We start from the raw sequence: 12207 nt of genomic DNA, 5'->3' as shown, positions 1-12207 counted from the left end.
TCCAATTTAAGGGGAGTGGATAACTGCAGTGAATGAGCCACATAGTCTTCTTATGATCACTGCACCAGGAATCTGAAAGGCTGCCGTACTTGTTTGCAATTTGTTGACTTCAAAAGGTCTTTTTTGCAGAATGTTGAAAGCCGAACTCGTATCATGGGAGCATTTAAGCCCCGGTATCACCTGATACGCAATATCACAAAGGTCCGAACCCAAACGCAATCATGCAAATGTCTTGTTATTTAACTCACAGGCAAAACCAGAATAAACAGACAATACCATGCTTCACAATCACAAACACAGTAGTAACGACAAGCATATTTCATTCTGGTACAGTATTTGGAATACCATGCTTCAGAATAACAACCAAACCAATACAGACATGAAGGTGAAGTTACACGAGGAAACTGGTAGTGGAACAGTGGTCTGTAGTTGAGTGGCTTAGGCCTTGTTTGGATTACCGTTTCTGTCTCAAATACCCTTGTAAAAGACACAGGTCTCTGCTCGTCGTTTTGTTTCCAGCTGAAAATCTGTTCATGGCTGGTAAGACACACGTGTAGAATAAATACATCCATATTAGAATACACCGCATCCAAGCGCGGCCTAAATACTAATTTCGAGACCAACAGGGTCAATGTCACCGAAGAGTATGCCGCCACTGCACCCCTTGAGTTCTAGGACATTGTCGCAGCGAAGTCAAAAACTCACTGGTGATTTCCCGGAACGAAATATGCTTTACGTGCGTGAGAAACTCTATGCCAGGTGGGACCTCCACCATGCCTTCAAGGTTGACTAGTGTCAATATTTCCAGGCTCACCACGGCACCCTCCTTCATCTCTAGAACCTCCAGATTTGGCAGGTCTCTCAGTCTCAGGGTTTTTAGCTTGGGGAACCACTCGGCAAGAAATGTCATCTGCTTTCCGCTGTATGCCCTGGTGAGCATCAGGTCTGTCAAATTTGACAGTCGAGAAAGAGATGGTAAGGGGTCTTCTATCATCTGGGACCAAGATAGAGACAGTGAATACAGGTTCCGCCCCGCAGTTTGGAAGAGAGGAGACTCTCCCAATGTGCATTCCGCTAATCGGCCAGTCAAGCTAAGCCTTTGCAGGTTTGGGGGTAGACCATTCAACCGGAGAACCTCATTGTCTTGGCTTGCATTCACATGTAGGTAAGAAAGGTGTCGCATCTCGGCTAGAGAAGCACATATATGTCCGCAGTAGGTTCCTTTCACATTCCATATCTCCAAGCTTCTCAGTTGCCTCAGCTCCCCCAACTGTCTAACGGACTCATCCTGCGCTTCCAGTGATACTAGTGTCTGCAGACTTGTCAGGTTCTCAAGGCCCTTGGGGATGCATACACCACTGCCGCACCGGAAATCTCTCCTGAATCGATCACTAGCTTTGTCAGTGAATAACTGCCTAAGCTTTTTTAGTTTACCAATGCCTCTAGGCAGCTCCTTCATGCCAGACCCTGAAAGGTCCAGTGTCAACAAACTTGAGAGTTTCTCAAGAGACCTGGGAAGGAGCTTCACTTTTGAACCACGCAGACCCAGATAGCGGAGATTGAAAAGATCTCCAATACCATCTGGAACCTTCCCAATGGGTAGGCCACTTAACTCCAGCACCGACATATATCTGGACTTCTTTGCTATTAGAGGCAGTAGAGTGGATGATGGAATATTGATGTCCAATGCGATAACAGAGCGGAGACGGTGTACACCCGATACTGACTGATAAATATCCTTCTTCATTTTGTGTATTACCAGCCGACGTGCATCCGTCTCATCAAGAGATTCCATGTGTTCATCCTCCTCATAAACAACACCAAAGCATTCCCGGCGACACAAATCTACTGCCAACTCACGTACAATATCATGCATCCGGAATGATTTTATCCTACCAAATGGGTTTCTTGTATCAACTTGAAGCATATTTCTGTGAACCAACTCTTCTAGATAACCTTCAGCCACTTCCTCCATTGTGCTTTCACCCCTTCCCTTGACGAAGCCCTCTGCTACCCACAACCGTATCAGCTTTTTCCTTTTGAAAAGATAGTCCTCTGGGAACAAGCTGCAGTATAGGAAACAACTTTTCAAGTATGTCGGGAGGTACAAGTAACTCAAATAAAGGATATTCCTGACATGTTCCAAGCTTGGATTGTTAATTAGCTCCCAGTCGAGCTGGTCATGTATTCGCTTCAGTTCCTCTTTGGTCTTGTCACGTACAAAGAGGAGCTTGCCAATAGAGACAATTGCGAGGGGTATGCCTTTACACTTGTCAACCACTTCATGTGCTAATTCTGTCAGTTCTGTGGGACACTCATATTTTGTATCTCTGGGAAAAGCTGTCTTACAGAAGAGTTCCCATGATCCATCCTTTGATAGAGGTTTTAGTGTTAAGACCTGTCCTTGAGAAGCAAGTCGAGCAACATTGCCTTCCCTGCTTGTGATCACAACTCTGCTGCCCTTCTTGTTACGAATAACCACCCCAGAAAGATCATGGAATGCTTCAGGAGTCCAAACATCATCCAGCATGATCAAATACTTACGCTGCTCTAAAAAATTCTTCAGTGCCTCTTCAAGGCTTATGATGTCCATGGTCTCAATATTAGATGGAACAATGGCTTTATCTTTGAAAAGCTCCTTGATTAATTTTTTCAAAACATCTTCTCTGGAATAAGTTTGAGAGACAGAGACCCAACAGTGGCAATCAAAATTTTCACTTTCCTTCCTGTAGACATTTGCAGCCAAAGTTGTTTTACCAAGCCCTCCCATACCATGCAGCACTATCACAGAGCGTTCCAACTCATCACCTGCCAACCACTGCTCAAGCTTTTTTCTGTTTCCATCAACCTCCACGAGATCTTCTTCGGCAAGGGAACGTGAAGTGCTTGCTAGATGCTGAGACCTCTCAACAATGTAACTCGAGTCATTCATATACCCACTATCTACCATTGACACCCATCGATCTTTAGCCTGGAACAGGTGCACAAGATTGACCTCCGCTTCCTTAACCAAAGAAGCTATCCTGTTTAAAGAGAAGAAAACATTTGGTTGTTTGAATCCTTTCTTCAGACAGGCACTCCATCCACTGTCATGTTTCTGACCAACAAGATGCAAATACTCATCCACAATGTCCTCAATCCCATGAACAAAGATTCTCACCTCCTCCACCCAGATTTCATATGTCTGATTGTTGCGATTCCGTATGTCCATTCGGCAAAGATATTCATGCATCAATCTGAGCTCCCTTCTGATGCGACCCATGCTTCCTTGAAGCTCTGTTAGCTGTTTTATAAAGTTATTGAACTGTAAAGTAGCCTGGTTCATTGCTTCATTCCCCAGAGCTACACCGATCTTTGCCACTGCCGAGAGAATCACAACCTCGGCCATTGCACCTCAAGTCAGAGCTGAGACAGATATGTTGCACAGCAGGTAGCCTGTGTGTCTTCAGATAATTTCTGTGGCCCAGCCTAAAAAATTACAAGGTATATATTATTATCACACTGCAGTACTAAACCATGAATTACCATACTTCTGCAAGGAGATACACGAATTATGAGCCAAGCATATTAAGGAACAACGAAGAATTTTAACTCATAAGGTGCTATTTCCTCCAAACAATTTGCAGATCTAGTCTAGAAGGAAAACAATGGATGCATAATACCAAGCAACCTACGGGAACAATGACTCAATGGCAAGTTGGCAACTAAAGTCGGCTGAAGCTGGGTATTTGAGTAGTTTGGTTTTGTAGGATCTTGCAGTTTTGAGCCAGATCTTGTTTTGATTGGTGGTTGGGAGAACAAGAAGATGTCTGCACCAGCAAACTATGGAGGCTGATACATGCAGATTAATCAACGAAAATAACTTATGCATACCTGCTAAGGTAAGCCGCTGCTTTGTTGAGAAGATCTGCCGTTCGTCGATCCCATACTTCTGATGAGAAGCACTCCCAAGCTCAGGTCTGTTAAAGTTTCTATGGTCACAAGATGTGTATCTTTGTACCAAACCAATAATTGCTCTCACCAGCCCTTGAGAAACTTCGGGAAACATGGCGTGGCCGTCATGTTTCAGTGTGCAGATGAAGCACGGCAACGAGAAGTGTCTTTACTCTTTAGTACTACTCACCAGTCAGCTTATTTATAAAAAATTTATGCACACCAGTCACCACTTTTATTAATTATTATTGCTAAATACAGAGCTTGGGATCCTTGCCAATAATTAATTCTGATAGTTGATGCTGGCAGGCATGGTGGCATGGATGATACACCAAGGACAATCTGATCGAGACCTGTCGACAGGTAAAACAATTCAGAATAAGCCATAAAGGACCGGAGGAGAATCGGCAGCTACCTCTACCTGCACGGCATGAGAACATGACCGTCCTCAACAGATCACGACCAAGAGACCCTAGCTAATTTTTCGCCAGAAAAGTCTTCAGGAAACTGTGTGCTTTGTGAATTTACTCACAGTATTCGACTCCGGTAAGATAAAAGGAGATCGAGAGGGTGCATCGGGCTGATACGTACTTGCACCTTTGATCAAGATACACCATAGGATACATTTCGTTTTGTCAGCGGAAGCAGCATTCAAGCAAATGCAATAGCACGGGTATCTGTACCGGCGACTTCGCTAGTGGTGAAGTTGGATGGCTTACCTCGCTGTCGCCGCCGCCAGGAGTCAACTTCGCGTCGGCCACGGTGGGCGAGGGAGACTTGGCCGGCAGCTGGGGGTGCGCCTGTCGCCGCAGGCGGAGACGACGCATTCTCCTATCCTAACCCTCGCCGGCGGTACGGTCTCCTTTTTTTTTCTTTGAGCAATTCCAGTCCATTTTTCTTAAGGACAGTTCAGTCAGTTTTTTTTTGAGAACTGACATTTCATTCAGTAGGTGCCTTGTGAGCACCTGGCCAAATGGGCCGGCTCGACCCCTTGCATGGCATGGCCCGTGACGACCCATTATACAATTTTACTTTCGCGAGAGGCACAGTCATACTTCTCGAAAACAGAAAAAATACACATTTAGAGACATAATTTTTCTTTCACAAGAGCTATGGTTTTGCTTTCACGAGTGTTTCTAGAAAACAAAAAAAAACACATTTTCTCTTTTTTTTCTTCCGCAAGAGGCACAACCGTGCCTCTCGAAAACGAAGAAGAATGTGTTTTCTCTTCTTTTTCTTCTTCCGTAAGTTGTACGGTTTTGCTTCCGCGAGAGGCACGTCTGTCAACATGGATATAGTTTTGAAATTCTTGATGCGAGGAATCCAATAATGAAAAATGTTTGAGATTTAGACGCACTGTTTAAGAGATAAAACATTTTAAATAAATGAATCTACGAAAACAAAGAAAAACTCTCATGTTGTGCGCACATGTAGCGCGTCATTTGTCACGACAGGGGATGATCTTTGAAAGAAGTACTCCACAATTAGTGATTTCGCATATCTATTATAGTTGATGCCGGCAGGCATAGTAGGAGGCCCATATGGCAGGCACAGTGGTAGGTCCATGCACGACATATTAGTTTTTTCTCATTTATCTTGTATGGATTGTTTGTTTTTAGCCAATTTAGCTATTTTGGGTGTGTACATCAGAAATATTTTTTTGAATAAACAATAAATAAACAAATGGTTGTGTCATGCCGGCATGCGGGTTTGGCTTTGTGGCCCGGCATGGCCTCACACATATGGTGTCCCATGCCGGGTCCATGACGTGCTAATGGTCGACGCGATCTATGTGGCTAGGTTTGATTGTGACAAAGAGTGAGCAAACTTAGACCGGTACAAACACGACACGACCCGCCTATAAATAGACCTGACACACAGCTTGCCCGAAGGCCTAGGCTCAAGAAGCATCCTGGCATCCGACTTAAAAAGGGCGGTTTGGCATGCCACGGCTACAGGCCGGCTCGTGTTAAGAAAAAACCATTCAACACTAAAATCACTAATTAAAGGCTACTAGTAAGTATGCACGTGCAACACATATCTCGATTAAATATGTTCTATTATGAAACTTAATAATTCTGTCATAACATAAATCTACTTTTTGAACAGCTGAAATCTCACGCAAAAAGCATATAATTCCTAACTCGTATAAATGACTGTAAATATTGTGCTCTATAAATCAACAGGCCCATGTCCACTGCTTAGCAAATACCATTGATCATTAACTAATTGACATAAAATCAGTCCATCAAGAAAATTTAATTGTGGCCTATGGCCAAGCATGCACCCCTAGCTAGTGCATCTCGACAACCAAGGTCATTACCAACATCTCGCCAGCGTCCACAGTGCCATATAGATATTCATGTATCATGAACAAAATTGTTTCTCATATATCACATTCCATGGCCTCTTAAACTGTATAACTGACATAATTCACCAGTTATTTCGATCTTCGAGTCATCAGTGTATCCAAACTGAAGTAAATTTGAGGTATAGTATTTCCAACCAAGAAAAATACATCTTTGATCTTATTTTCTTCTAGGTCGTGCCTATGAGTGGGCCATTGCCAATAAGCAACAGAAAAAAAAGATATGCAAGTGTGTGTACAGAGGCAATGATAAATAGTACTCTTTTTTTTCACATAAGCTGATCAAATGAAATAATTCATCAAGGTTGTGAGATACAAGTTTGTCCACCTAAGAAACAAAACATTGCTAGTTAGCAAACCAAGCTGCAGCACCTGTGGCTGTTCCAAGCTAAAATCACGTACCCGTGAAACCAGCCTGAGAGACAAAGCAGATGCGCAAACCACTGAAGGTAGAACCACGCTTACTCATAATCTAGAGGCATTTGTGGTCATTTAGTGTTCATCCTTCCATGGCAAGGTCCAAAGCAACGAAGGTATTTGCAACCTGATATTTGGAAAAGCTCGCCATGTATCTGACCCCCTTAGTCTATGTTCGGTTCCAACAGATTATATCCACTAGTGGATCTAATACCTGCAGGGTTTTGGTGTCGCCACCCAACCCCCACGTGGAATCATTCCACTAGGGGGATTAATCCTTCTCACCTAATCTCTGTTCAACTCACCAGCAAAAACACTTCGTAGTATACGGCAGCATAACAACAGTATACAACATCACAGCAGCACAACAAGAGTAATATAAGTCTTGTTCATTAGTGAAAGCAATCAGTTACAATTACAAGAAGTAGGAATCAGCAGCATGCTTAGAAGCCAACAAAAAAGCCTGTGGTTTGTTCAAAAAAGCAGAGAAATTACCTTGTACAGAGTTGTAGATCAGTAGATAAAATTACGATCAGCAGATGAAATTACGATCAGTAGATGAATCATTTTGGGACTTCTAGCGCCCAGACTACGAGCTGGACAATCGGAGCAGCAGAACTGCACCACCGCGGACGCCGGAACTGCAGCCGGAAGGCAGGGCCATACCCGCACGGCCGACGGAGGAAGTGGAGTGGCCTTTGGGTCCTGGGACCGACGGAGGTCGGAGGGAGAGGGCTGCCGTCCGCCGGATCTGGAAGCCTTGGCGTCGTTCGCCGTCGCCGCCGTCAGTTAGGTCCGGGTCTCCGCCGAGCTTGCCGCTGCAACTAGATGCTGTGGCGCCGGTTGGACAGGAGAGAGAGGGGGGAGGGGGGCACGCCGCCGCAGTCTCTGCAGTCTCCGGCGCCGCCACGACACGAAAGAGGTCGGGCGAGAGAGTGTGCCGTTTCGCGAAAGACAGAGAGCTTCCACGAGATGTGACGCGTGGGCCGTTTCCCTGCGATTTCCACGGAGTTTGGGAGGGAACTAATCCTGGCCAGGTCTAACCGAAGACTGTTATAAGCCAGACCGGGATCTGACCCTAGCAGGGGAGAAACCCACGGGGATCAGCGGGGTTTCGACCCGATCCCGGCGGGGGTGGGGATAATCGAACATAGCCTTAGTTTTGCGAAAGCAAAGAAATCAATCTCTAGGAGAGTATTAACACATATCACTGATGATGAACATAACTCTGCAAAGAAAAAGGAAAAACTGTGAAGAAGATTAACAAACGTAGCTGTACATATGCTACATCAATTTCCATCTAATCTTCAAACCATGTTCCCGGTCTGCAGTATGTTGTCTTGCTCGTCCAGCCTGAACCAGCCTGAACTGATAGAGAAAGTTCCCCGTAGCACTTTATTTGTGAGGATATAACATGAGTCAACAACAAATTTATCATTGTTATTCATGGCAAGATAATAGATCATTCATAAATATATATTTTGTTGGTTGTTGATTACTGGAAAGTAATACCAATATGGGCTTACAATTTTGGGCATGTTTCTTTGCAACGACGACTTCTATTAGCAGAGGTAAATCATAATCTTATAAACATATGTTACTAATAGAAAATATTGAGAAAATACTACTTTTATTTTTATATTACTTTTTTTTATAGAAAAGGAGGTCAGCCCCCGGCCTCTGCATCAAAGCGATGCATACGACCATCTTATTAATAAGTAAATTGTACCAGCAAAGTCTTCAAATCTCAAATCATAAGATACAAAATGCTCACACCGAGCCAAAAAGGAAAAGACAGGATAACCACAACCGGTGGCATAAAAGAAAGATAGGACCTAAATTCCTATCATATTACATGACCGCCATCCAAACCGGTTGAAGATAGCTCGTGCTACCATCTCCCAACGGATAGACCTAGTAACCAAATGCTTCCTGGCATCCATCAAAGTGAGTAGCGACCACATACGGATCAGAGTAGTGGCCCGAAAGATAACCTGCAAGAAATGCACATTCTTGCTCTGTTAAAAACCATACCATTCCTGCAATTCCATATAGCCCATAATAGTGCACAAACGCATACACGGATGTGACTCGCTAATTCTTTGTCAACTCCGTTTAGCCACATCCCAAAAAACGTGTTGATACTAGTTGGAGGAGTAATGTTAAACGCTATATGTACCGAGCACCATAAAACTTTGGCCAGCGGGCAATCAAGAAAGAGGTGTTTGATAGATTCATCACGGTCAGAGAAACTACATCTCGAAGACCCATTCCATTTATGTTTGGCCAAGTTGTCCTTAGTGAGAATTACTTATTTATGGACAAACCACATAAACACTTTAATCCGTAAGGGTACTTTGGCCTTCCAAATGTGAACAGACCGAGGTATGGGTACAAAGTTGATTAAATCCAGATACATGGACTTCACTGAAAACGTTCCATTTTTTGTTAGTTTCCAATGAATCAGATCTGGCTGCTGAGACAACTGGACATCCATCAATCTTCTCACAAGATGGAGCCATGCTTCCCAACGATTTTCGACCAGCGTCCTTCTGAATTGAATATTTAGAGGGTTGGACTGTAACACTGTTGCAACATAAGCATCTCTACGTTGAACAATATTATAGAGAGATGGATATTGGATAGCTAGGGGCGTCTTCCCAAGCCACGTATCTTCCCAGAATCTCGTGGAGAAACCGTTACCAATGATAAACTTTGTTCTATTGAAAAATGCTACTTTCACTTTCATTAGTCCTTTCCAAAATGGTGAGTCAGTTGGCCTAACTGTCACCTGTGCTAGGGTCTTAGTGGTAAGGTACTTATTACGCAAGATCTGGGCCCATAAATTAGAACAGTCACTTTTCTTTTTATATTACTTTAATTAGAACAGTCAATTTCTTCCATGTCCCGAAACTTCTCATAGAGCCTCTCCGGCTTTAACTCGCCAATTTTGGGTTAGGGTAAAATCATGGGTTTTCCCCAAAATAAAAAAACAACAATAATAAAGAAACCCTAACAATTCAAGCCTATCAGACAATCATGCACTTCCGATGGCAGGTCAACAATTGGACATACGGAAACCTTTAGTCCTCAATTTTTTCCCATTACAAAATTAACCATGGAACACCTGTGTGTGTGTGTGTGTGAAACAGGAAACATAACCTTTATACTCCCTCCTTCCATCTATATAGGGCCTAATGCGTTTTTCGAGGCTAACTTTGACCAAATATTAGAGCGATAATATATAACATGCAACTTACACAAAGCACACCGTTAATTTCGTGTGTGAAAGGAGCTTTCAATGATATAATTTTCACATTGTGCATGTCATGTACTATTAATATTGTCAATAGTCAAAGACGGTCTTAAAAAACGCATTAGGCCCTATATAGATGGAAGGAGGGAGTACCAACAATGCATATTAATATTAGAATATCAAAATGTGTTTCGCTGTATAACATTTCCATTACATGTGCATAACATGCTATGCATCAGACCCCCTTGCATGAGCCTCCTCTGTCGTGGCCACACTCGTATCCGGTGGTGGTGGAGTAGCCTGGGTCGTGGAGCAGGGAAAGGGGCACAACATACCAGTGCGGCCGGCGACGACGGAGACACCACGGACTGCTCGACCTCCTCAAACCCATGATGCTTTAACTATCTTGGATATCTTTCAAAAAGATTGCCAATGAGGGCGTCACTTGCTACAAATTCATGACTTCAAAGAAACACAATAATCCGTTAGATGGTTCAGTACAAATCATTTCTTCACTTGCAGTACCATGTAAAACATTGAATGGGTATGCATCACTCATCATTTCAGAAAGACTCCAAACAAAAACGTTCAACAGTTCTGACTCCACAAAGCTTAAGAAATTAGGGTGCCTAAGTCTTTATGCAGAACTGGGGACATCTTACTTATTATTTAGCTAACCACCATAATCAAGTGGCCCAGTTACGTGAATACAATCAGTTGTGCGATGTGAGGAAACGTCTTACCCTAGCTTAGGGGACGTGTACGTGTTATATAGCAGGGGCGCAATAACCCTGAGGCGCATACAGTTGAGATCTTACAAAATACTTGGAGAAGAAGAGATAGAATAGGTTACAACAGATAAATATGAATCAACTACCTAACTTATCTCTACCAAGATTCTGGACTCCTGATGCGGCTCAATGTGTCAAGGTGCGGTGGAACCAATGCAACATGACAGGTTGTTTAACACCCTCCCGCAATCACAACTTCATCAAGTTGAGATTATGCTTGAAGTCTTCAAAGCTTCTTGTGGGCAACAGTTTTGTGAATCCATTTGCAATTTGATCTTTGGAGTGCACAAACCGAATTTCAAGTTGCTTCTTGGCAACTCTTTCTCTGACAAAATGAAAGTCTATCTCAATATGCTTTGTTCCGGCATGAAAACTGGATTAGCACACAAGTATGTTGCACCTAGGTTATCACACCATAAACATGGAGCTTGAGTACTTTTAATACCAAGTTCCCTCAGGATGGATTGTAACCAAATAATTTCTGTTGTTGCATTTGCTAATGCCTTATACTCTGCCTCTGTACTGGACCTGGAGACAGTAGCTTGCTTTCTTGCACACCACAATATCAAATTAGGACCAAAAAATACTGCAAATCCACCAGTGGACCTCCTATCATCCAAGCATCCTGCCCAATCAGAATCTGAGAAGGCACTCACAAGTGTAGATGGAGACTTGCTGAAATTCAGACCAACATTAAGAGTGTTCTTGATATATCTAACAATGCATTTGGTAGTAGTCAAATGAACTGTAGTGGGTGCATGAAGAAATTGGCAAACTTTGTTAACAGCAAAGGAGATATCAGGCCTAGTAAGTGTCAGGTATTGAAGAGCACCTACTAGACTTCTGTATTTTGTACTATCATCCTGACTTAGAGACTGCCCCTCTGTAAGAGCCAATTTTTTTTTTCTGAACTTGACAAAGGAGTGGGTGAGGGTTTACAACCTTGCAGACCAGCCTTCTTTACCAGATCTGTTGCATATTTCTCCTGGGATAGATGAAGTCCATCCTCATGCTTCTTCACCTCAATCCCTAGGAAAAAGTGTAAATCTCCAAGATCCTTGAGAGAAAACTATGTACCAAGATCCTTCAAAAGTCCTATAATGGCCTCATCTGACGAACTTGTGACAATAATATCATCAACATATATGAGTACAAATATGTGTGTATTGTACTTGTTGCAAATGAACAGTGAGGTGTCAGACTTAGAAGGGACAAAACCAAGTGTTTGCATTTTGTGACTGAGACATGAGTACCATGCTCTTGGAGCTTGTTTCAACCCATACAATGACTTGTCAAGTTTGCACACAAAAGAAGGTGCATCTTTGTTCACAAACCCAGGAGGTTGCTTCATGTACACTTCCTCTTCCAGAACACCATGGAGAAACGCGTTCTATACATCTAGCTGCCTGAGACTCCAGCTCTTGGATACATCAATAGACAAA

At 43.1% G+C, this 12207-nt stretch overlaps 1 protein-coding gene across 1 annotated transcript; it reads right to left on the bottom strand.

Moving 5' to 3' along the window:
- Positions 1–219: 219 nt before the first annotated feature.
- On the bottom strand, positions 220–4829 carry LOC125551276 (disease resistance protein RPM1). The gene is made up of 3 exons (XM_048714448.2): positions 4653–4829; positions 3874–4286; positions 220–3468 (listed from the first exon to the last, which is right to left on the bottom strand). The coding sequence occupies exon 3, from the start codon at positions 3386–3388 to the stop codon at positions 635–637; it is 2754 nt and encodes a 917-aa protein (XP_048570405.1). The 5' UTR covers positions 3389–3468; positions 3874–4286; positions 4653–4829; the 3' UTR covers positions 220–634.
- Positions 4830–12207: the final 7378 nt, after the last annotated feature.

Source organism: Triticum urartu, chromosome 4A (assembly GCF_056163025.1).
Source record: "Triticum urartu cultivar PI428250 chromosome 4A, HENAU_Tu73, whole genome shotgun sequence".
NCBI classification, from domain to species: Eukaryota; Viridiplantae; Streptophyta; class Magnoliopsida; order Poales; family Poaceae; genus Triticum; species Triticum urartu.
Note: the sequence above shows the minus strand (reverse complement) of the source record. Positions and strands in the feature narration are given on the sequence as shown.